The 26,044-nt window shown below is 38.4% G+C and overlaps 1 protein-coding gene and 1 long non-coding RNA gene across 3 annotated transcripts in view; one reads left to right on the top strand and one right to left on the bottom strand.

Annotated features, from left to right (window-relative positions):
- The window catches only part of COL4A4 (collagen type IV alpha 4 chain), a 66,993-nt gene extending 43,528 nt beyond the window's left edge, over positions 1 to 23,465 (top strand). For both annotated transcript variants that reach the window (XM_080603972.1, XM_080603971.1), the window contains exons 29-47: positions 77 to 238; positions 884 to 1,054; positions 2,030 to 2,173; positions 2,855 to 2,962; positions 3,227 to 3,405; positions 4,407 to 4,470; positions 5,819 to 5,893; positions 6,296 to 6,403; positions 6,742 to 6,849; positions 11,059 to 11,130; positions 11,904 to 12,032; positions 13,443 to 13,550; positions 14,387 to 14,542; positions 15,213 to 15,311; positions 16,521 to 16,652; positions 18,044 to 18,160; positions 19,086 to 19,274; positions 20,933 to 21,219; positions 21,946 to 23,465. In XM_080603972.1, coding sequence (XP_080460098.1) covers positions 77 to 238; positions 884 to 1,054; positions 2,030 to 2,173; positions 2,855 to 2,962; positions 3,227 to 3,405; positions 4,407 to 4,470; positions 5,819 to 5,893; positions 6,296 to 6,403; positions 6,742 to 6,849; positions 11,059 to 11,130; positions 11,904 to 12,032; positions 13,443 to 13,550; positions 14,387 to 14,542; positions 15,213 to 15,311; positions 16,521 to 16,652; positions 18,044 to 18,160; positions 19,086 to 19,274; positions 20,933 to 21,219; positions 21,946 to 22,209 — 2,672 coding nt within the window. In that variant the 3' untranslated portion in view covers positions 22,210 to 23,465. The remainder of the gene's footprint in view (positions 1 to 76; positions 239 to 883; positions 1,055 to 2,029; positions 2,174 to 2,854; positions 2,963 to 3,226; positions 3,406 to 4,406; positions 4,471 to 5,818; positions 5,894 to 6,295; positions 6,404 to 6,741; positions 6,850 to 11,058; positions 11,131 to 11,903; positions 12,033 to 13,442; positions 13,551 to 14,386; positions 14,543 to 15,212; positions 15,312 to 16,520; positions 16,653 to 18,043; positions 18,161 to 19,085; positions 19,275 to 20,932; positions 21,220 to 21,945) is intronic.
- On the bottom strand, positions 8,999 to 19,194 carry LOC308199603. The gene is made up of 2 exons (XR_013954729.1): positions 19,064 to 19,194; positions 8,999 to 11,148 (listed from the first exon to the last, which is right to left on the bottom strand). It is a non-coding gene; the product is annotated as an uncharacterized lncRNA (long non-coding RNA).
- Positions 23,466 to 26,044: the final 2,579 nt, after the last annotated feature.

Genomic DNA, 26,044 nt, shown 5'->3' with positions numbered 1-26,044 from the left:
AGTTAGGAATTCTGAGTGATAGTGAAAAGTTTAAGGGGAAGATTTTACAATGGTTTTTTTGTTTGTTTGTTTCCAGGGCAGCCTGGTACCCCAGGATTTCCAGGTGCTAAAGGTTTTAGAGGCCCAGAAGGTGATATAGGAGCACCAGGCTGTCCAGGCTTCCCTGGTCCACCGTGTGACACGGGATTACCAGGGCCACCAGGACTCAGAGGTGTCATAGGCCTGCCAGGCCCTCAAGGTACATAGCATTCATGAGGTTTCTTCACAGGTCTAAGATTTGCACGTCTTTTCTAGCAGATTTAACCATGTGGTTTTTGTGGCTAATATGACAAATACTTCCATGGGGGCTGCTCGTTAGTGGAGGCGTATTTTGTACATTTCCTATAACTTGGGGAATGTATAATATGTTCAACTCAGATTTATCCCAACTCTCCATCCCTTCCCATAAATGCTGATCCTTAACTGACCAAATCATAATGTGTTTACTGTAAAGTAATAAAGAGAAGAATTAATTACCTTATACTCTGTTGTCCTGTGTAACTTAATTGAACTCCTGGCATTGCTGTGATAATTTTATCTTCCTTATTCTTAAGCTGAAGTGTTACTTAAGGAGAGCTAGTAGACGTATATTAAAAGTACTTAGCAATGAAAAGTTGGGATTTTTCACAGGGAACTTCTACTGATATGTCTCCGACTAAAGAAATATAAGAAAACAAAATATTCCAAATGAAAATCTAGATAGAGGCAGGACTTCAGCATGGTGGCAAAGTTTCCAAGTCATTTTGCTACGTTTGATGATATTTATCACCTTCTACCTTTTAGATACAATTGCTGAATCCTTTCCCTACATTTACATACATAGAGTAAAAACTGTTTTTTTCAGGCTTACCAGGCTTTAAAGGTCAGAAGGGAGATAGGGGCCTAGCTGGGCCACCTGGAATCAAAGGTCTCAAAGGCTCTCCTGGCTCACAGGGCCCCCCAGGTCCTCCAGGCTCCCGAGGACTTCCAGGACTTCCAGGTAATAACGGACCACCTGGCTTCCCAGGACGAACAGGTATGTTAAACATCCCTCAAAACATCTCGTCTATAACATCTCTTGTACAGGGAGCTATTTTTACTGATTTTAAAGCTAGGAAATACTTTGCACCCTCCTCCCTTTCCAGCTTCTAGAATAAGATCCTGCAGCAAGGCAGAGTCAGGAACAATAGAATCCTTTGTTCTTTCTCTTATAATAAAAACAAAGGGATTGAAAGAGTTTGATACACCTTGATGCACGCTGGTGCACTGGTTGTTTTACAACACTGACATTTTTCAGTGTATTATTTCCTAACTACTTGTAATAGTTTGTTGTTATAAGAACAAGATACTTTTTATTACCTGCAGGCTATCTCCTTTACTGATGCAGTCTGTGATTGTATTCTGTATCTAGAATGTATGCTGATGAGTAAGTGGAGAAATAGATTCACATCATGTCTAGTACTTCTGAAAACGTGAGAAATTGTGCCACAAAACTTAAAAAAGTACTTAGGTATGAAAATAACATTGGAAGTGGGCATTTACACTCGTTTTAGATCATATGTCCTTTACCATTCTTAGGAAAATGGCTGGTCCAAAAGTTGAGGTGCAGTAAGGCTGGAGTAACCTAGTTAGCTGGGTGTAGATTACAGGGTCTGCTTAGATTTAAACTAAGGCTAAATGTCAGTGAAAACTAACAGAAAGGGAAAAAAACATGAAACTTCCAATTTGCAGCTTCAATTATCTTGAGAGTTAGCTTCTTTAGTAATAAGAATAGCATTAATCTCTGGGGGGGTGGTACAGGAGGAGGAGATGTTTGCTTCAAGGCAATCTGGATTTCAAGACAAGTTTGATCTTGGCATGAAGCCATGCTCCAAGTATTGGCTCTCTAGCTGTGATGATTTCCTTACGAGTCCTTGTAAACCTCCTACCTTTTGCTTTATACTCTTCTTTAGAATATGACAGCAACAGCATAGCAGACTGAGTGTGTCAATAAAGCATTTAATATTATCAGGAAGCAAAGGGATTCAAGGACCCCAAGGATTCCTAGGACTCCCAGGAACACAAGGCCCAATGGGAATCTCTGGTGTTAAAGGTGAAGAAGGAACAATGGGTCCACCTGGGCCTAGTGGAGAATGTGGGGATATGGGAATGAAAGGTTTGTAAAAATCTGCTTCACTCTGTACTTTTATTTATTTCTATGATCAGTTTTGTTAAGACTATGTTTGGTATAGATTTACATTTTCTGCTTGGTATAAGCATATATTCACTTGTTTTCAGAGATACTAAATCCATCTCTTGTCCTTTATGAATGCACAACGAAAACTAAAGAAAAATGAATGGCATAGCGATCAATGGATACATTTACCACTGTAAATCAAAACATACATAAGAATCACTCATTCAAACAAACCCTGAATTTTGTCCTGTACATATGAGAAACCAGATTTTTAAAGTTTTCTGTCATATTGTCTGTGTTGAATCTATCTAAAACATACAAGAAATCATCTTTATGAACATTAATATGGGAAAGAGAATAACCATTTCCAAAGTGTATTCAGTCACAGACAATACAGTATAAAGTACAATTGCTATCTTCCTTATTCCAGACAAACAGGAAATAATTCTGATTTAATATCAGCTGGGTTACTCCTGAATTAACTAAAAAGCAAGCAAAAGAAAATGAATTTTGCTAGCAGCGAGTTTTCTCAAACAACTGGGATCTGCATTAGTTTAGTATTTGAAGGCTTCCTCTGGTAGAGGAGTCCTCAGTAAATATTAATTTTCAGGATGTGTCATTTATAAGGATTTACTTACATTCCATATGTTTGGCTCAAAGGTGAAAGAGGACCTCCAGGAGACAGTGGCTCCATTAACATTCGGCTTGAGAAAGGACAAAAGGGAGAGCCAGGCTTCCCTGGTGAGAATGGATTTAGAGGTGAAAGAGGTAAGCTCATAAAATAAAGCTGTGCATACACACATTTATCTGATATCATAATAAATGGTGTGTGTTTTTCATAGGTTTGGATTGACAGTTGCAGTAATTTCCAGCTACCTTATTGTGTTTATAGATTCTTAAGGTAGCAAACTAGTTTCTTTGAGCAATTACTAAGGCAATACACAAAGTGTGAAAGCATAGCCATATTCAAGATAAGCGTCAAATAATTGTTTGACCATATTGGTCATTATCTTGTTCTGCAATTAACTTCAGGTGAAAAAGGCAATATTGGTTTCAGAGGTGCCCCAGGATTTCCAGGGAAGAACGGTGTCCCAGGACTGCCAGGTGACCATGGTGACACTGGACTGATGGGGTTTCCAGGATCACGGGGTTTCCCAGGACCAAAGGGCTTTAAAGGAATTACAGGTTTCCAAGGACAACCAGGTGACCAGGTAAATTGAAAGTGACAGTGCCCCAGAATTTACAGTTACATCTTTACCAACTCCAAGAAATAAGATGGATGCCTATATTGTACTTACCCAATAGATGCTCCTCCTGAGAGGAGACTGTCAATACTGTGATTACATTTTGGCGGAAGCTATAGTTAGGGTCAACAAGAAGCCTCTCTCCCAGCAGCATGTTGGGATTTTGTTATACTGCCACTTGGTAGAAGTTCAGGCTATGCTTCACTAATTAGAACAGCACAAGGCTGAAGTTAATATGGCTGCTTCTTCATATCTTGCTATGAGGAGCTGCCAAACCAACAGACAAGAAAAAAAACCAGACCTGTGCCCATACAGACAGCTTGCACCAAACAGAACCCAGAGAAGCCATATTGCTCAAGAATAAATATACAAAAACACGTCCCATATGGATATGAGGTTACATTCTTCACTAGCTTGTGCGTTAGGTAGATAGGCAATGAGATTACATGAAACAAATCACAGTTCATTTTTTGGTGCAGGGACATATCTTTGCTTAGCTTGTTCTGTGTTATATTTCTTTGAAGACAGAATCTGTTTTGCTGATCATAGGTCATTATTTAAAAGAAAAATAGAGAAATCTTTACATTTTTACTGTAATGTCACAACATATTTCTCATTAATGTTTATAGTAAAATCGGGGTAAAACTCAGTAATATTTGGTACGTTGTTGTGGTACCTTTTAAATCAAATAACTCAAGCCATCTGTGAGGAATTCAAGATGTTCAAGCCAAGTGTTAGCATAAACACATTCAAAATTATTAGCAATTCTAATCTAGAGTTTCTTGGAAGTATTAATGGTCAGTGTTTGATGTAGCAAAGACAAAATGCTTTTCTGTTGAGCTAAAGATACAGTTTTGCTATTCATATTGATTTCTGGTCTGTTTACTAGCATATGAGAACCAAATATTCTTACAGATCATTCTTATTATGAATATCATAAATCAATTTTTTTTTTTGCTGTTTGTCAGGGTGATGTTGGCTTACCAGGAATGCCTGGAAACCCAGGATTGACTGGCCCAAAAGGATCTAAAGGTAATGAGTTCATATAAACATGCTTTTGTAAAGAGCCATAGTGTTATGTTATATATGCTTTCATATATGGAGAGTACTCACTAGACATTAGAAAACAGGACAGAAGTGAATGTAATTCAAACATGAATAGCATTACAAACAAGTCTGACATACCTGAAGGCAAAATTTGCATTTTAATACATTTCTTCTTTAACAGTTTGTTCCTTATAACATAGTTTTTATTAATTTAGAAGATAAATCTCTGTCAGATTTCATGGAGTTTCAAAACACCAAAAAAACAAGTACAAACTTATGTATCTGTAAAACTAGTTAAACAAAATGAGAGAAAATACAATTATTTATGGTATTATGCAGATAGGTAGTTTTTAAAATAGTACAGCAGGATTTATAGTTACTTTTACATCACTTCTTTTCCAGCAATTTAGGCTATGATTGTTAGTTCCTGTAACTTCTGAAATTAACAAAAATCAGGCATAGGTTGTAGCCATGTAAGCAAAGTTATTCTGCTCACAAGATGAAGTTTTGTATCTGTATTTTTTGCATAGGTAGAGATTACTCTGACAAATTTATAATACTTAGATTTTTTTAAAATATTTCAGCAAAATGCAAAATGGTGTCGTCCATGATATTCCAAATTTCCTTGGAGCATGGTTTCATTAATAATAAATAACATAATAAAATCATTGCCAGGGAAAAAAAAATGTCACGGGGACAAGATAAGCTCTTTTTCTCAGCTACAGTTTCCATTTCTTCAAATATTCAACACCTTCTCAGCCAGGGAATATATTCCCCCCCCCACACACACAAAAAAGCAAAGAACAAGTCTGTACAGAGAATGTAAGACAAAATCACTTGAAATTATTGACTCTCTGATAAACAGGAATTTCAGGGCAAACAGAAGTTGTGCTGGCTTAAAGTCCCCAGCTAGTCCCTAAAAGGTCTTTACTGAGTAAATGGACTCAAGCTGTACTGATTGTGCAAATCCTAACAAACCTATGTAAGGAGCTCTTTGTGTTTAATAAAGTATCATAAGGAATTTATGCAATATCTTTCATATTCAGTATATGCTGTCAGTATTGGAAAAATTCCCCCCCTTTTTTTTCCTCCATAGTGAGTAATTTACATGAATATTGACTGGAATCATATTAAATACAAGCTGAGTTAGTACTTCATGATAGGATGAGCTGTCTGCTAATTTCCATGTGCCAAAGTATTTTTGTGTTCTCTCATTCCCTTTTATAGTTGTTATATCTATGACTAAATTATAAGATCTTACAAAACTGTCCAGCTTTGTATTCATGGATGAAAATAATACTTGTATCAAATGAAAGTCACTGTACCTTAACAGGCAAGAGAGGTGACCCAACTCTTCTGCTTGGTATACGTGGTCAAAAAGGGCCTCCCGGAGACCCAGGATTAACAGGTAATTCAGTCTGATTAAAGAAAAAATCGGACTTAAGGCATTTTCTGTAAGCTTTGTTAGTGGAGAGGGAGCTCTATTTTCTGTATGCATTGAGTTGTATTTTGCAAAGTTAAAGGCCCTGGGATAGGAGCGGCATCACAATGTGCAATATGGCTAGCGCAAACATAAGAGATAGAGACTGGTATTGTCTAGTACAGCACTGGAGAACACCCCAAGACCTCCCAGAATACCTGTCTTGTCTATCTCTTGCTAGCCATTTCTGCTCTTTCAGATATCATCAGAGATATCACTGTAATTCATTGCTAATAAATAGATGCAAGGATCTGCAGTATTTGAAAAAAAAAAACTTTTCTATTACAGAAAAATCTTACTGAACTTTTATATTTTATATATTTTTTAAAGGATTCTGTGGGTTACCCGGAGAGAAGGGTTCATCAGGTATCCAAGGACAACCTGGAAGACCAGGATCCAAGGGCGAGTCTGGATACCCAGGAATACCTGGATTTCCAGGTAATGCCAAAGTTTTAAAATTAGTGTGATCTAAGAGCTCAGAAGGGGTAGGCATCAGGAACATGTAGCTGAGGAGGCACCTCTGTTGAGAAGGCTATAGAAAGGAGAGGTTGTAAGAAGGCTTGTACTGAAAGCTGTTTCAGTATCTGTAGACAGCAGCAGTAGAGCTAGCTCAGAGCCTGACAGCAAGATACATCAGTTCTTCAGACAGTCCCATATGCTTTCAGGTACCTCTGAATATCTGAATAATGTAGTGTGCTAAATTGTGTAGGGAAAAAAAAAATCAACTATTCAATGGATGTGCATAGTCAAGGATTTTTTTTTCCCTCCATTCTCAGGAGCTCCAGGTCCTCCAGGATTGCCAGGAGAACCTGGAGAAAAAGGGAAACAAGGAATTTTGGGACCTCCAGGATTGCAAGGATTAGCTGGATCACAGGGCAGGAAAGGTAAACAGCATACAGTGCAGTTCTACTGGTAATATGACATCACCATATATTAATACCCATTTAGCACTGAAAATGGAAAAGGCCTAAAAAGCAAGCATGATTTTGATTCTGTATTCACTTAATCTACTAAAAGAGTTAAGCCAGTTATCAGCACCTTTGAAAAATAACAAATGCTACCTCACAAAATTGGACTACGATCTAAAATGAGTCAAGAAGAAGAAAGAAACAGATTCTGGCTCTCTTAATGTAACTGATAACAGAAGTTAAGGAAAGGAGAAGGAATTTGCATTAATTCAGACGTTTCACTTTGACTTCAATTACACTGTGTTCTACCTTTTCACCATGGAGTGCCACTGTTCCTCTACAAAAACAGCAGAATGCTGTGGACAGTTTCGTCCACGACAAATTGTGATCATAAGATAACTTGTTTTGATTTTCTAAAAAAAAAAAATTAAAAAAAATTTGGAGGATTTAATGTAGAAATATTTCCCCAAAATCCTAAATTACACTTTTCATAATGACTGTTACATTTGGATTGAACAGCAGCTCATCTGTACAGTTGTTTTTGGTGGAAGCCAGTATGTCATTCTAAGTATAGTAAAAGTTAAGATTGAAATCATAAGTTACAATAATGTTTTATAAAGAAAGATAATCAACTACGAAATTTGTATGCCCTCTCTGCAATAGTGAGCTTCATAACCAGTTCCTGGGCAAGAAGAATATTAATGATGGATATACAGATACCATAGTAAAGTAATAAATGTGACAATGAAAAATGGCTAGGGAGGACAACAGATTCACTTCGAATTCAGACTGAGGATAAATTGAGAAGGTTTCTTAAAAACTACCGAAAATTTAAATGAAAAATAGAAGTTTCAGATTACTTGCAGAAAGTAAAGGGTGCTGCTTTAAACTGTTGTGACAGACTTCTTGCTGGTGCATAATTTGCAAGAGAACATTTCATTGTTCCAAACAGTATTTTCTGTAACAAAGGCAGAAATCTGCAATGACAGGGATGTCTAAATTGAGAGAGAAAAATTTGTTCTGTTGAAAACTTCGTAGTAAAAAGATGGACTCATTCCATCTTGCCATGAGTGGTCAGACACTTCTCTATTACACAGAAGTTATCCCAAGTCCCGCGAAGGAAACATAACAAATTAACACATGTGCTGCAGAGGGAAAAGTTCTGTTCCAAATAGAAATTCATTAGAGACCAAGTGGCTTGCCTGCCTTAGGATCCTATATATTACCAGCCAAGTTGAAAAGAAGGTTAACAACCTTGAAATTATACTCAGTAATGAAAACTGAATAGAATTAGTATTCCAGTTCTACTGGAGAATATATCATATGCTGCTTTTAATAAATAATGTAGCTACCATTAGATGTGAAATTGTTAATTGGCTGTTCCTTGTTAAGGACACAGCCTTGTTAGTCTAATTGCTTCTCATTTACATTAAATGTCTCGTGCCTGAAGAACTTTTAGATTAAAAAATGTAGTTAAAGGGCTTTTAACCAAAGCGTAATCACATTTTCTGTGTTACAGAGATAGTTTTACTAGTTAAGGGCTCAGTCTGGCAAGTCTTACTTGTGTGAGTAATCCCTCATGAAGCAAGTAATAGTAAGAACATCAGCATAATTACTTGTGTGAGTAAAAGCTGAATTGGGCTGTAAAAATGCAGAATAGTGGTTCATATGTAGGTCAGCCAATTCAGCTGTACCTAGAAGTATGGGACTAGAGCAATCCAAAAATCTAGAAATACAAGTGCTGATATTATAATGGATTGTTGGCAAAGGTGTCAGAAATTCCCTGGAAAGCAAGTAAACCAAGCCATCAATCTTGACTGAATAAGCTAAAGATCAAAAAAGCTTTAAATGGTGGACAGGATGCCAAATGTCATTAGTATTTCATAATCATTTTAAAATACCACTGTTAAATTCCCCAGATTGGCATGCAGCTCTCAAATAAATTTGAAAATGGGAACATCCCCAAGACACAAGCTGGCTACAGAAAGCAGGACTGAAACTTAAGAAACTTAAGAGCAGTGAATTAAGGGCACAGAAGATACTACAGGTTGGGTTAGTAGTATCCCATACTATAAAAGGGTATTACAGAGTATATTATCAGTGTGTTACAGGTTTTCAAACAACCTTTTGGATTTAAATTTTTCTAGACCAGTGTTTGTTGTTGGCTGTTTTTGTTTGTTTAGTTGTGGTTTGTTTTTTTTTTTGGTTGGCTGGTTTGGTTTCCATTCTTTTGTTATATTTTAACAAAAATAACTCTGCAATTTTTCTGAGAATAAAGCTCCAAGATTTATATCTATTATTTATTAAAGAACCTTAGTGACCTTTTATTTTTCCTTTCTCAGAAGACCCCATCTTTGAACTAAGGATGTTTAAATTCAGCAGGTGAACCATTTGATAAAGGGCATTCTTGTTACTGTTCCTATGGCAGTTCGTCCCTGCCAAATTTGACCGGCTTAGAAACAAATGAAAAAAACAATTCCATTCATATGTGCACAGTACAGCAATAAATTCTCCTGTGATTCATGCTCTGGATAAACAGCAGATTTTGGTGCTGCAGGACATGCTGGGATCGAGCACAGGAACTGAAACAGAGAACCTACATCTATTCTAGGAAATGGCTAGACAGGGAAAAAGAGAAATAATTCATAACTGTGGAGAGAAACGCTGGAACTGGACTGGGAAACCTACATCATAGGGAGAGGAACTGGCAGAAGAAGGAAATTAGAGATAAGCAGCAAAGGTGGAAAAAGAACAGGAGCAAGCATTGTCAGTACTGTTCCATTTCTTGCAGATCACTATCTGCTCTAGTCTGTCCCACTCTGGCAGGAGAAATGTCACAACGACACAACTCTATTCCTCTGTCTGAAGTCTTTCAAACCTGTTGCCAAGTGACCCGTCGGTTTTGTCAGATCTGGTCCTATCACCAGGTGCAGCCTTAGCATGAGTAACAGATCCAAATATTGCATTCTCATTTCCCGGGCAAACATCCAACTGATAGGGCCCCCATCTTGCCTCCCCAGTTTTAAACAAAAAGCAAAGTATGAGAAAACACTAAAAAAGATTGCAGTATTCAGCACTTTTAAGATAGAAACCATAAAAATACAATTGATTTCACCCTGCATTTTGTAATTTGTGATTGTTCCAGTTTTAAATTGTAGCTGAATGCTAAATTCTGGTTTTGCCTGGACAGGAGCACCATAACATAATTTATTTATTTCTCAAGAAACAAAACCATAATAAATAATCAGGCTGAGAGAGGATTTTTAATTGGACTTTTTGCCTCAATTCTAGAATATTTGTAACAAACCATGCAAATAACTACTGCAAAAACAAATCTCAGATTAGTTCCAAAAGATAAGGAAAAACGGAGGTAGATTTTTTTTTTTTTTTTTTAGCAAATTTCTAAAAAGCTCAGATGATAAAGCAAAAAATTATTTTCAACTAGCACGCTCAGTTTATGATCTGGTCATCTAAGTGAACATTGCTAGCAACAAAGCTGCTGTATGCTATCACATGTCAAGATCAACCTTAAAGATGTATTTTCAAAGACTTTCTGCTGTTGAGCTGAAGAATTTTTGTAGCAGTATGATGCAAAGCAGCACGGTTTCCTTCATGAAATCTGCAGGACCAGGAAAAATAAGAAGACAGGTGAAAATTTTGCTTCTTTCTAGTGCAGCTAGATTAAATTGCATTTGCATTTATCTTCATGTAAAGAAACTGTAAAGAAGTTCCATTTTCCCAATAATTTTACGTAGATCTTCATTCTAGTCTCCAGGTTATTACAGGGTTATGCAGCGATAAAATGACTAACATTGGACTAGGTAATCACAGGCAGCAAGTAGTACTCTAGCCACAACCATGAGGTTCAGCATAGAGTAAATCAGCCCACGGTGAGCTTCCTGCTGCTAGCTGCAGTGTAGAAATACCTGAAGGTTTAAAGTGTATGCTTTCTGGTTACTTTGAAACAAAACTGTATTATGGTTGCTATTTTCAGGTTTTCCAGGCTTACCTTTTCAAGATGGCAGCACCCAGGTGCAATGTGATCTCTTCAGTTACAAATAGGAATCAAACTCAGCAAGAGTCCTGCCTTGATCCACAGTGCATTGTCAACAAAAAATGCGTAATTTTTAATTGCAGCTTTAAAGAAGTATTTTGGCACTCATTCATGCCTGCAATATGTCTTAGGTCTTCCTGGACTGCCTGGACTGGATGGCTTGGATGGACTAAAAGGTCAAAAAGGTTCTGCAGGAGCTCCAGGTAAAGAGTGGAAACTACCTTGAGGAACAGAAAATACATTCTTGAATGAGTAAATGCACAAGAAATAATGCATATTACTTTTATATTTGCCTTGCCCAGAAGAGATCATTAAGGCTCAAACTAACTTTTCAAACAGAATCTAAAGTGTGCCTAATGACAAACCTGTAGTTATTTGTGAAGAAAACCTTAAAACTTCCATTACTCACATAGTTTTGTTGGAACCTTTCAAAGCTATTTATACAATGAAAATGTTCAGTGCAGGTTTTTTTTTTTCTTACATGTATAAGGTAAACTAACAAATTGAAAGGAGACATGAAATCCCAGCCCCATTAAAGTCAATGGGATTTGTAGTGCAAACTTCAGAGGAACCAGTTTTTCACTCATGCTGATCTATTTGCAGCTTTCAAAAGGTGCTTTTGAAGCTGTATTTAAAAAACAGAGTGCTCACCATCTATCAAGAGATTACAAATTTATACTGATAGAAAAGTAAATTTAGGACCCTGCAATCAGTTTACATTTCAAATTATAGGCGATAATGACACTATATAAAATAAACCCTGAAGAAGAGCCCTAAAGCAGAGATTACTTTCTTCAAAAGAGATGACTAAGGGCTGTACTCAACAAAACTCTATCCAGCTTCCAAGGGAAATCCAAAAGAAAACAGTACTAGGCAACCTTTGCAAGGAGGAACACCTACAGCTGGTATTTCTATCCTGTAGATCTGTATTCGTACTCACTATAGACATTATGTACATAATTGTTTTCCTATAAAGGTCAAAGTGAAACAGGGCGCCCAGGATACTCAGGAGAACTTGGACCGAAAGGTGACAGAGGTGAACCTGGATGGCCTGGTGTTTCCATTCCAGGCGCCCCTGGAGAAAGGGGATTCCCAGGATTCCCAGGTAAGAAAGGGTTTTCTCCTCGGTGATGCTCTGCAGAACTGAAGTAAAGTTCATAAAGGCTCTTCCCCAGGTTAGTATCAACATGAATATATACACAGGAGATTCACTCACTGAAATCATTCCTATTGCAAACATTTATGTTACCAGAGAGGAAAGAATGGGAATAGAAGATGACTTGGACAGACTCAGGGAACTGCTAGGTGGAGTTGCCTCTTGGGAAAAAAGTACATAAAGAGTACAATAGAGCTGGTAATCACAGATATACAGTAAATCAACTATTCCAATGTAAATGCAAGATGGAATTATATCACAAGACTGCTAAGATTATTCAAGAGCCTTGGTGATGTAGGAATTGCACAGAAATAGGAAAAAATTGTGAGACATATTCAAAACCCAGCTGGATGCAGTCTCTGCAAGCTGTTCTAACTGACCCTGCTCTGAAGAGGGAGTTGGACTAGAAAGTTTCCAGAGGCCTATTCCAGCCACAGCAATTCTGTGATTAGAAACAACATTAGTTTTACTCTATCAAACCTTGCTACAGAGTCACGTAACAGGGAAAAAAATCTAGCTGAGATGAACTCTGGTGAAGTGAATTATTTTAAGATGAACACAGTTTTCTGAATTCAATTAGCTACTAGTTTGTGAACTGAATGATGTGGTTGAGAAAAAAGAAGTTTTATTCCAAGATGTACTAACATTGCTTGAGATGGGATGGTCAAGACCTCCCATGGCATACTGTTTGTCCAGCTGTGACAATTTAGGGAGAACTCACTAGAGAATAAATGGATGGGTGGAGTTGGAACAAGCCTAAAGAAACTAGATTTGTTTTCTTTAGAAAAGAGAAGGCAGCAGACTGCAACACATGCTAAACACCTTCCAGTATTCAGAAACATTACCCAGAATATGGTAACCGATAACTTTTCTTGCCTGTCACACGTAAGGACACTAACATCTTAATTTGCAAAAATCCAGATTACACATCAAAAAAAATACATTTAAGGCTATAAAGTTCATCTTGTTCACTGAGGATTTTAGGAAATGACTGAACTCACTTTTCTTAGGAAGTCTGTGACTACTTACCCAGTCTCAGGTTGAATAATTTTCTAGACCTCTATTGCCTTACATTTTTACCATTTCTTTGATTGCTAGAACTCAAGAGTTTATTTGTGGCAATATGTCCATGTGTAATGATGCATTCTTTAGTTTAAGTAGATTTAATAGAAACAAAGTTTTGAGAAGATAAATATTTTCACTTATTGTCTTCCCAATCACTGGTACATTCAGTATGCAAGTGAGAACATACATTACCCTCCATCCATGATATGTCATCATTCTTTTGGTTAGTAACTTATCTTTAAGAAAAACAATTTTACTGTTTTTGTTTATGTTTATTTTAATGTGATCCCTTAGGTATAAGAGGGCCTGTTGGACCTGCTGGACCTAGGGGAAGATCTCCCAGTAGTGCCCCTCCCGGTCTTCCAGGTGATCAGGGACCACCTGGTTTAGATGGCATCAGAGGTATGTAAAAAGAAAAAAATCAATTTTGTTCATGTAAAAAATCCCTAAGGCTGTTAGAAGTCAGGTAGGTTTGCTGCCTGTGGAACAACATTTAAAGGCACATGGGAAACAAACCAATCAATCCTGCAGTAAATAAACAGAAGTGAACACTGGATAGATAGATCACCAGAACAAGAATAAATTCATGTACATCCAGATGCACTTTTCTGGCCTCTATGGTAATTTTGTACAAGTCCTGTTACTACAGCAGGTCTTTGATTTCCACAGAAACAAACAGAAAAAAGATTACTGACCTTTCTTGATAGCAAAAAGCATAAAACACATTGTCCATAGGCCTACCATTGTTTGTAAACCCACAAAAAGATTTCCAATCAAAATATAGCCCTGAGAAAGCTAAAACTGGCAACCCTTTTGTAAGGATTTATATACACCTTACTTCCTCTTTCTGTAGACACTGGTCCTCAAATGGAGCTTTTTTAGTTTTTCTGACTCATTCCTTACCCAGACCAAAAACTTCCTGTTGGATAATAAGGGTGGAGATTGGAAGGGTAAGCAACACTATAATAAACAGAGAAACAGTGTCTCAGTGCAGGTAACAGCTTGCCACCTTTTGTTTGCACAGAATCTACACGTTTTGGGAGCTATTCATATTACGCTTTCTTTACAGTGCCTTAGAGAAAGACTAATGCTAATATGTCCAAAAACATGCAAGGGTTGTCCTATGTCCCAGTGGAAAAAAACTGACAGACAGTAATGGAACATGACTATTTTTAGATGTTTATTATTTGTGCATTGATTAAGAACTTTTTTTTTTTAATTATTATTTTTTACTGTAGGTCAGCCTGGGAATCCTGGTCCTCCTGGAGAAACCATCTTTGTGCAAGGAGATCCAGGCGACATTGGTATTCAAGGGGCACCAGGTATTTCTGGGCAGCGAGGGCAACAAGGAGCCAAAGGTCCTCCAGGGAACCAAGGAAGAGAAGGCCCAAAGGGTAGGATCAGAGATGTTTTTAACTAGTACATGCACTTAGGCCCAGCCTTGTGCAACTGAGCCTCGTGCACAGGGGATTGCAGTTGGACAGTCTGCTGTAGCCTGACGGAAAGGGTACACTAGACATTTCTTAGCTCTGTCCTTTTACCTACAGATACAACAGGGCTGCAGAAGAAGGTCAGAGTAGCCAGGTTTGTATGTACTGCTTCCAACAAATATTGGAAGAGTACCAGACCAACCTGAGATTTTGAAGTAAAACTATGATGTGATTATTCTAGATAAAGTAAACCTTGTCCTGTCTACAGTGGTCTTGAGGAACCGGGGAAGCTACAGCTGTATTTGAAGTAGGTGTCTCATATCTGCCCCATATCAGTAGTTTGCAGCTTTCAACAGATTCCTTAGTTTGAAAGAAGGGATCTGAATTCTGCTTCCTCCACACTGTACAGTAGCCCTACCTACACAAATCCCTTCTAATCTCAGCAAAAAGTCAAATTTTAATTCAGTTCAAGACTAAGAGATGTGAAAAAGGTGCATTTCTTTTTGCAAGACAACAGAGTTTAGCTGTCTCAAGCATTATTTTTTGTTACTCAAGCAGTCAGACTTCATCTTATTTATGTGTTCACCCCTTCTTGGAATGCAACTGCACAATTGTATAATTGTTTTCTTTCCAGGTCCTATGGGAATCCATGGCCCACAGGGTCCACCTGGTGCTGTAGGACACCCAGGAGACCAAGGTTTTCAAGGGAAACCTGGTCCTAAAGGTCCCACAGGTACTTATGAGTTTGTTGCTCATTATCATTCAATTGTAATGATGATATTTGTATATAAAACAATCTTACTAATGTTTATTTGCATACAAAAAAATCAAGCAAACTTGGAAAAAATCTAAATTGATTTCTCATTTGAGCTGTGTAAGGATTTCTGAACTATGTATTTATATACTCACATACGTAGTTTATACATTTATCACCTCATATAATTGGTTTTAGTTCTCATTTGATTTTTTACTCTAATTTCTATGTCTGAAACTTGTTTCCTCTTACACCACAATGGCTGCAATCTACTGTCCATTTTTCACATCCTTCAGGTTTCATTGGTAAGTTGATGACTATTGATTATTGTTCATCTGGTCTTCCTTATGTATAGATGTATTGTGCTCTTATTAGAAGGTGGTCTTGGCTGTTAGGAATAGTAGATAATGCCACGACAACATAGTGCTAAGAGATTTTTCACATAAATAGCTAGTGCTTCCAAGCAGACCAATATCATAATAATGCCACATTGAGAAGAAGTCTTGTGCTAAGATATCAATTAGACGTGCAGAATATCTTTATCTCAATTTATCACTTCTGTTGTTGTCGTCACACCAGATAATTTCTGACCAAAAAGTTGATAAAAGCTCGAATCCAACCCTGGGTTAGTACAGACGCTGAGCTCTTAATCTGACTGACATGATTCTGATTTTGCTCAAAAAATATAAATAGGCAATAGCTCCTGGTAACTTTCAACACAAGAGTGGCAATTTTTCATGATCATTTTAAATGGGCACTGTGGGTTAGAAGAGTTAGCTCATTTCCTTTGGCCTGCTTGTTGAGGTTTTACAGCCACAGCAGAAGCAAAGTACTGTAAATCTTCACATCTGCTAGAGTGTTGGAGCTAAAGTTGGGTAGACTTTATGCTTGAACTCAAATCAATTTGGGGCACATTAAGACAGAAACTGTACACCAAATATTTGAAACATGCCAGGTAGCATATGCTTGCTAACACATGCTTGCCATGCTGTTAAATGCTGTTCTTAAAGACCAAGAGTAAAATTTAAAGCAGTGAAACTCAATAACTCGAGGTTTTAAAATATTAAAGTATACGCTTGAATATCAGAAACAACTAACATGTATGTTTAGTTTTCACATGGGAGCTATTACCCATTTTTGTTGTTATTACTATTTTAATCTAATTTACTTTCCTATTACATACAACAGGTGACCCTGGTGAACCAGGAAGAATAGATGACTCATGCCCTACAATTCCAGGACCTCCTGGGGAAGTGGGACAAAGAGGAGATGATGGCTCTATAGGATTATCAGGTCCAATAGGTCACCCTGGACCCCAAGGTAAGCTTGTTTTTGAAGTCTTGGAAGTCTATTTCAGCCATTTAGACGAGGAATTGCAAAGGGTCGGTGTCTGTTCCTTCTCTGTCTTTTACCCTGTCATCTCTTCCCCTTAAATTAATGGTTCCCAGAAATACACAGTGTGCTGATTAATGCTGAGGGTGATAGACCAATATGGCTAAACCAGGCTACCTGAGCCTACCAGCACTCTCTTTTCCTAGGCCAGGGAGGGCAAAAGCATCATGCACCGTTCAGAAAAAGAAATTCTCCAGATGGTGTTTTTCCTTTTGCCAACAAATGAAAAGTAACGCTTCAAACGCTCTCCATGGTTTAGTATTAACTGGTAGTTTGGCCCAGACAGGTTATATTTGGGAGATTGATTAACATAGCTTTATGAAAGCCCTAAAAAGATACGGAAGTCAGAAGCTGCTATGTCTCTGTTAGAATATGAGAAATTGTAGCAAAAGAAAACTGTCCAAAGATCTCAGAAAGAAGTAATGAAAGACTGACAACTGAAAAATTCTTCTGATAGATGAAAACGAGGGTGATACAGGTACTGATGAATCCAAAAGAGTTGCCATCTTCAGAAAAACAGCGTAGCATATCATCATAGTGTCTTCAGTTCAGACAGTGAAATCCTTCTATGGTTTTAGACATTTCTTACTCAGTGAAGTTTGCTGTGGTGACTATACTAAGTATAACAGTTTCTGGCAAGTGTAATTCAGATTGTGTTTAACGTAGCCAGTGAGCAGAACCATCCCTGTCTGTGCACCGTGTATGAGATACTTATTACCGTCATGACGACACTTCATTAGCATTACCAGCTAATGTATATAAGTGTTTGGATATGTGAGGAATATAAAAAGGTGAGGCTATAAAGAACCTAAAATGCCTTTATCCTTTCCCACTGGATATAGTCAAAATCACCTGTCCCTCTCTGTTTTGTAAATACTTTAATACATGCAGTGCTTCACAGTAAGTTCAGTACATTTACAGACTTAGTTGAATTGAGTCCTAAAAGATGAAGGCCTGCCATAGGATGAGTTGTAGCACATTACATGGTACAGATACTGCAGTTCTGCAAGAGGCTTGTCATTATGTTTGTAAATGGCTTGATTTCAACTGTAAATCACACAAATTCCATAGAGAGAACAAAAAAACTTATCAGCAGTTACTGTTATTGAACACCCACCTCCAAGCTACTGCTGCATGCACCAGGAGAGTCAGTTGTAAAGAGAATTTCAGCAAAAGACAGTTCTGCTCCTCTCTGTTCCTTGAGTGTTGTTTCTTGGTGGTGTCAGTTCTGTTGACGGGCCCTTTGTGTGCCCGTGTGTTTAGACAATATGTAAGCATTAAGTACAGGCATATGAAGTGCATGTTTTACATTTATCTAGGAAGAAAAGGTGAAGAAGGGTCCTGTGGCCTGCCAGGTCAAGATGGTTTACCTGGGGCACCTGGACCACCAGGTGACCAAGGGCATGTAGGAGAGCAAGGATACACTGGACCGCAAGGTAAGAATGGTTGCTTTTTCTTTACTGTTTACCACCCTTGGATGGGATAAGCAGAAACTTCTTCATTTTGAAAATAACTTCACTGATGTTTTTGGGTAGTGGTGGCTCCAATTCAGAAAGCCTTCAAAGAACTCAGCAAGAGTGGCAATTCAGCAGGAGTTTGATTTCCTGTCAGTGCTATTCCTACAGCTACCTACCTAATCACAGGACTTTCCTGAGGGGAGATGTGCAAGGTGCATAGACTAAGTTCTCCCTGCTCTCTCAATTGGATGTATTCACCTCTAGCCTAAGGTATCATGACACTTCCTTGCCCTCTCAGTTCAAGCACTGATTGTGACATTTGTGACTGATACCATGACACAAAAATGCCCCTGAAAGAAAATTTCTCTCTGCAGCCATGATCAATCAGAAAAGCAATTAATCACACATCAACTTAAATGCCATATATCAACAGGTATGCAATTCTGAGTCAAGACTAATGGTGCAATTGTCCAAGTAATTAAAATTGTATTTCAGCTGTGGCTGCCATTTAATAATCTATTGATTTAACATGTGAAAAAAAGCATTGACTGTTACTGCAGGGATTCAAATTCAGTCCAAAGTCATCCCTGTGAGTAAGTCTGGGAAATCATTGCCCACCTCAGATCATTTCTTAATGGGTCAATATCCATGCAGCATAGGACAGAGGCACAATAGAAAAGCCAGCTGTGAAGCGTTCCGTGGCAATTTAATTAATTTCTCTGCAATAAGAAAGATAACATGAGTCTACCAGTGTCTTTATTGCCAATGACAACCTCCAAAGTTGTATTAGATTCAGTCAGGACCCCCTTGTTGAACGCTGAAATACAATAAAAGATAAATGTTCCCACCAGCTACGTGTTCATACAAGCAAATTTATTTTACCTTTTCTCCTATGTACTCTAAGGTCCACCTGGCCAGACTGGTATCCCAGGACCACCAGGCCCCCAGGTTAGATCTTCAAGTGGATTCTTGCTTGTCCTTCACAGTCAGTCAGACAGAGAACCACTCTGTCCACAGGGAATGCCAAAGTTATGGACAGGCTATAGTCTGCTGTACCTGGAAGGACAAGAAAAAGCTCACAATCAAGATCTTGGTATGTATGGCAGTATAATTGTAATTGCCCTCTGGTCAAGGTCTAATGTGGTGTGATCTACACAATTAATGACAAGTCAAATGTAGCACAGTAAGTAATCATCAATCACTTATTTGCTATAGACTCAAAACTAATTTCCAAAATCAGCGTTGGTTTGCCTCACACACCATGGCTAGTCATTTGGGGCTGTCTTTGAACTCATTGGAGAGATTCTCTTAGATCAGGAATCTCATTTGGCACTTCAAAATAACTCCCTGGAGGATCTTGCTCCCCTTTACTGTATAGGCATCTTGGAAAAAATAGCTGCTTAGGTTAGATGGCTGGATGGCAGAAATAAGCTTTACAAATAAAATTTTGCATCATATACAGCAGAATGATGTGCTTTTGAGTGTAAAAATCTTTTTTTTTTTTTTTGGAAAAAGAATTTCTCCCAAAGATAACTCCTCCTGGTGTCTTGGATTATTTCTTCTACATATACAATTCTGACTACAGTTAACAATCTATAATAAGTTGCCTGGCTTGCAGCCTGAAAAACTGATTGGCTATTTCCTAAATTGTCATCTTGTTATGCAAGAGGCAGAGAAATCTACTAGGAGGAAAGAACAATGACCTAATTAGCTTGACAAAAAAACTTTTCAAAAGAATAAGAAAAAACATTTTTAGTACAGCAGTGTTATTCTGAAATATTTTCACTAGTATGTGTTTGGCATTCCCCAGGATAACCACACTTGGTAACGGAATGCCTTATAACAATAGTGAAAATAAGAGCCAAATAAAATAAAAATCCACGGTCCCTGTGACCAGTGTATTGTTGTTGCAGGCATTTTCCTTATTCAGGTTACTCCAGATCCCATATTATTATTGGTATGGAATATTATCAGTGATAAACAAAATTGACTTCTCTATGTCACTTGTCCTTAAAGATCACTTCAGGATTTGGGAGCATTGCAGAAATAATGCATTGTGCCTAAAGTTCAGGGCAGATCATATATGAAATGATTATTATTGTTAACTAAATAGGTCATTATGAAACTTTTCTTAATTCAATTCTGGAAGAAGAACTTCACTTCTGAAGTACACACGAATCACTTGTCAATTCCCACAGATGTCTGTCTGATGAGGATTTTGCAGGAGTGGCTCTAAAGTCTCTCAGTCCATTTATTTCACTCAGTCTGTGAAACCTTTCTGGAATGCAGCAGGAACAGCTGCTGAGATTTCAGCTTAATGCACTGGTAGCAAGGGTTTGTCATACTTTACAAAAAAATTCTATTTATTGGAGTTGGCATGTGGTTTTTCACTGCTTCTAACGAGTTTGTAAATAGATAATCTTTTAAACCAGCCACCACCTCCTGCCTAATTTATTTTTCAGCACAGCTAGGATATTCGTTATGATAACTGTTTCCCGTAGTGACAAGCTGCATCATGCTTAAATACTGGATTCTGACACCACTAAACGTTATTGGTCAAATTAAGGCACTGATTGGTTAAAAAAATGCTAACAATATAGCTAGCCATTTTTGTAAGGAACCTGGGAGGTTTAAGATAAATGAATTAGATAACTCTTGCCAAGGCCTGTAGTTCTGCAGCAACATGGGCCACAAGATTATTTTCAACTTACCTGGAAAGAAGTGAAGTAATTTTGTTATTATTATTTTCAGGTTTAGCAGGATCTTGTCTTCCTGTATTTAATACTATGCCCTTCGCTTACTGTAATATCAACCAAGTTTGTTACTATGCCAGCCGAAATGATAAGTCTTACTGGTTGTCAAGTGCTGCTCCTTTACCAATGACGCCACTCTCTGAAGAAGAAATACAACCCTACATAAGCAGATGTGCTGTATGTGAGGCCCCAGCCCAAGCAGTAGCAGTTCACAGCCAAGATCAGTCAATTCCTCCCTGCCCCATGAACTGGAGAAGTCTTTGGATAGGATATTCTTTTTTGATGGTAAGTCTGGGCACACGGGCATATATACACTAAAGTCATAGTCTTAAGCTACGTGTTTCTTAACATTGCAAAGATTTTTGCATGCTTGTCATTAATGAACAATGGAATTATCATGGACAAGGACACTTTTCAGATAGCGTCAGTAGTGTAGCAATAGGACAAGGGGTAATAGTTTTAAACTAAAAGAAGGCAGATTTAGATTAGGCATTAGGAAGAAATCCTTTACCATGAGGGCGGTGAGGCCCTGGCCCAGGCTGCCCAGAGCAGCTGTGGATGCCCCATCCCTGGCAGTGCCCAAGGCCAGGCTGGATGGGATTTGGGCAGCCTTGGTTGGTGGGAGGCATCCCTGCTTGTGGCAGGGGGGTTGGGACAGGGTGGGCTTTAAGGTCCCTTCTAACCCAAACCATTCTGTGGTTCTGTGAATTAGAGGTCCAGGCCTTTTCAGCGCTGTCCTCTAGTCATATTAGAGGCAGTTCAGATTGAACCGCACCATTTGGAATCCACCTGGAATTACTGTTTTCTTCAGCTTGATAAATACCAGGAAAGTAAGAGAGCTGGTTCCAGACTTTTGAGATTAAGATTTTCTCTGGCAAAGGAAGTTTACTCCAACCTAAGATCACCAAAGATAGTGTAATTAAAAGCAATTAAAGAAAAAAAAAAGCCAATTTAACATCATTTACCTATTTTTCATGCACAGTTATCAAGTTCTTTCGTTGTTCTTTCCAGCACACTGGATCTGGTGATCAGGGTGGTGGACAGTCCCTTATGTCACCTGGAAGTTGCTTAGAAGACTTCAGATCAGCACCATTCATTGAATGCCAGGGTCAGCGGGGAACTTGTCAGTTTTTTGCTAATGAGTATAGTTTTTGGCTAACAACAGTGACGCCTGAACTGCAGTTTGCAACAGCGCCCTTGTCAGGAACTCTTAAAGAGGGACAAGAGCAGAGGAAAAAAATCAGTAGATGTCAAGTATGCCTGAAGCATGGTTAACAAGTGAAACAAATTAACAGCTACAGCAAGACTGCATAAGGAAAAGCATGCTAAAGAGTTAAGCAGTATTTAATATGTGAATATATTTTTAAGCTGCAGATCTGTTCTTTTTGCTTGAATGGATATCTAAGATGGAAAGATGCATCTATTGAGTCTCATCCACCCTGTGCACACATCAACAGATAGTAAAATCCAGTGTAAAGAACTTAATTTAAAAAAAAAGGAAAAAAGCTGTATTACTCTGGAGTCCAGTACCATAATATTCAGGTAACAAGGTGAACTCGGAAGGCTGAATTAAGTCTGGAATACCGATGCGATGTACATGATTATGCAAAACAATGGATTCTGTTAGAATTGGCATTTAGAACAGAAGGAGTATAGGTATTTATATGGCATAGTATATATAATTATCCCTTAAAAGATGTATAAATACAGATGTGCAAACACATAAATGTCTTAAAGCCCTATAGCTGAATCTCCCAAGCTAAAGAAGCTTGCACAAGCTTTTTCTGAGGGAAGGGGAAAAAGTAATTGTTAAAATACATTCTTAACGCATAATAAAAACAATGAAGATCAAAGTCTCACTGTTGCAGTATTGAACAAAAAACTGTGAAAGAACTGTTAATTGAGCTTTCATAAGCAACAAAGTTGCAAATCCATTTGACAGCAGATTATGTAAGAAAATAAAATTAGCTGAGATAATGAAGCCTTAAAAAAGCAATATTTATATTTGCGATTAATTTCTAAGAGCAGTCACATTAAATTAAGCTCCAATCCAAGAAGGTGAAGAAAACAAAGCAGTTTCTAATACTAATTGAAAGGAAATTTCAGTGTGATGATAAAATGAGTGAACTCGTGTGATGAATATAAGTTTTTGGACAGTTGTCTAAACCCAAAGATAATCAATTTTTTTTTTTGCTTTTTTGGGTAAATATACCACTGAAAAAAACTTGTCACCTTTCAGAGTCTTATGGAATCATAGCTCTAAATGTTCTTTATTATTGAAAGCAGTGACTGTTAGAAATTTTATAAGTTAAAGCACTGATCACCTTTTGAGATAAATTCCTCTATACCTCCTTGATTCAGCTATAAAACGAGAAAAATGCACATTTAAATTACAGTGAAACTACTGAAAACTCACTGATTAAAGACTGAAAATTCACTTAGTGCAGAAGGGCCACAAATGCTCCTGTTATCATTTAAACAAATCTTTTTAAACAAAAAAATCTAGGATGGAATAAAATGCTTTTCCAGTACTTTTCATTTCACTGTGTTTATTAAGAGAACACAAGCAGAAGGATTTTCAAACAGATTAGGATGCACATCCAAAAGTCCTTATTCCAGGAAAACTCCCTCTGAAGCCATCACAATCAGCTGATCAGCCAGCTTCAACTTTGGATACACAAACTCAAGAAGTGGGAAAAACAGATATTCCTGTCTCAGCCAGACGAAAATAAGCCAGAGTAATTCAATTCAAGTGTAAACACATCAGGCTGCAATTCCTTTCCAACAAATCCACCCAAACCTTGTTGATCTGCTGTGCTGCTGTGGTGGTCAACTCTCCTGCTCTTTCACCTGGGAAAGGGTGAAGAGCCTTCTTGGGACACATTCCGTATCCACCTGGCTAGGGAAACACTGCCCTTTTTTGGGGTCCTGGCTGCCCACTGGCATAGGGCACACCTCTCAGTTCACAGCTCAGTGATCATAGCTGCATGCTCTTCCTTTCAAATCTGGCATGTCACTTTTATTTTTTGAGGGACCAATCTGCAAAAGAATTTGATCCCCTCCTCCTTCAGACAGCATCCCACAGACACAAGACCAGCTTTCTGGTTTAGAAGTGAAAACCAAGGCTGCGACTCTCCAAGGTGCTGAGAAACTTCAGAGCTTATTCCTGAGAAGAAAGCAGCATGTGAAGGGTAGCTCTGTGTCCTAGTCACCTACCCCATAAGGCGCGCAAACTGGATTTCCAAAAAGGTCACCTCTAAAACCACACTGAGCTAGTGGCTTCAGCATACGTTTGGTAGCAGCTGAATATAATAAAGGTGATATCCTTTTTTTTCCATGGATAAAGAGAATTCCACATTTATATCTCAGGAGATTTTCCTGGCAGTACTCACCAGCTTCTCTGCTACTCATTTGCAGCCCCTTTTCAGGTCAGAGGCACTGGAAAAGGGCACTCGTTTTGCTAGAAGTATTTACAGTGTGGTTTATGGCACTAACTGCATTTAGGTAAATAACGAAGAAATTCTTACATGCTACATTATTGGAAGTTTTGTGTTAATAAGACAAAGGCATAAAAGGGAAAGAAATTGGATTGGCTGGAGTTGGATGTAGTCCCAACTTGAAGCAGTACCAAGAAAAGTCTTAAAAACATCTGCAAGAATCAAAGACCCAATAATCTTGAACCATAGCATCATTTCGGTTGGGAAAGACCCTGAAGATAATCAAATCCAGCCATCAACCTACCACAGCCAAGTCCACCACTAACCCATGGCTGCGAGCACAATATCCACGTCTCTTAAATACCTCTGGGGATGGCAACTCCACCACATTGTTGGGCAGCCTGTTCCAATGCCTAACCACCCTTTCCATTAACAAATTCTTCCCGATATCAAATCTCAACTTCCCCTTGCTGCTTCCTCGTGTTCTATCACTTGTCACCCAAGAAGAGAGACCAACACACCTTCTTGCTGCAACTTATTCTAGGTGTAGAGTGATGATGTCTCCCCTCAGCCTCCTCTTCTCCAATGAAAACAAGACAATTCCCTCACAGGTCCTCTCTGAATGCACTGCAGCAACTCAGCACCCTACCTGTAGTCAGGGCCCACAGCCGAACGCAGGACTCGAGGTGCAGCCTCACCAGTGCCGAGCCCAGAGGGACTCCACCTCCCTCAGTCCGCTGCCACACTGCTTCTGGTACCGGCCAGGATGCCACTGGCCTTCTTGGCCACCTGGGCACACCGCTGGATCGCGTTCACCTGGCTGTCAGCCAGAACCCCAGACCCTTTTCTTCCAGGTAACTTTCCAGCCCCTCTTTGCCAAGCCTACACCACTGCAAGGGGTTGTTACGGCCCAAGCATGGTGCCTGGCACCTAAATAAGACATCTCTCTGCCATCTTGTTCGTGTTAGATTTTAAACACGATGTAAAACAATCATGTTTTTCTATGATTTTGATGCAGTTTTTGCACATGGTAGTTACATGTTACTATTTTCTACAGAAGCACACTATATCAGAGATGTATTTCAAGCTACTACTGACACCTTAGAATATCCAATAGCTGCCTGAGCTCCTGTGTTGTGCTTAGCTAAGGCATTTGTCAAATGTGATACTAATTCAAAATGAAGTTGCAAATAAATTGCTTAATATTATAAAGCAAATAAGACAGACCAAATTATAAAGCAGCATGTACTCCTGCAATCATTTGTCCAGTGACTGTACACAGAAAATAATTAGGTAAATTACTCGTGGGATCTAATTATAAAATTATATGTAAAAGTGTATAGCTGAAACTATTCTTAAGAGTTAAAACATTTCTAAGGGAACACCCTTGTTCTAGTCCTTATAATCCAAATAATCCTCACTGTTGCATTCAAGTGCTTTGGATCTTGTGTAGGCCCCATAGAGAAGCAAATATTTTCCTACAGAGCACACCGATCATTAATAGCACCACAGAAAATGATGCTGGCAATGCTCTGAGCTCTGGCATTACAGCCATTCAGGATGACCCACCCTGGAATTAAGCCATTCACAACCCTTGAGAGACACGGAGAGTTTTCCTTCCTGTTGCCCTAGCAAACCACCACACCCATTTGCCCATGCAAGAAGAACTTGTT

This window comes from Anser brachyrhynchus (assembly GCF_964034855.1).
Source record: "Anser brachyrhynchus genome assembly, chromosome: 9".
NCBI classification, from domain to species: Eukaryota; Metazoa; Chordata; class Aves; order Anseriformes; family Anatidae; genus Anser; species Anser brachyrhynchus.
This window is presented reverse-complemented; position numbering and strand designations above follow the sequence as displayed.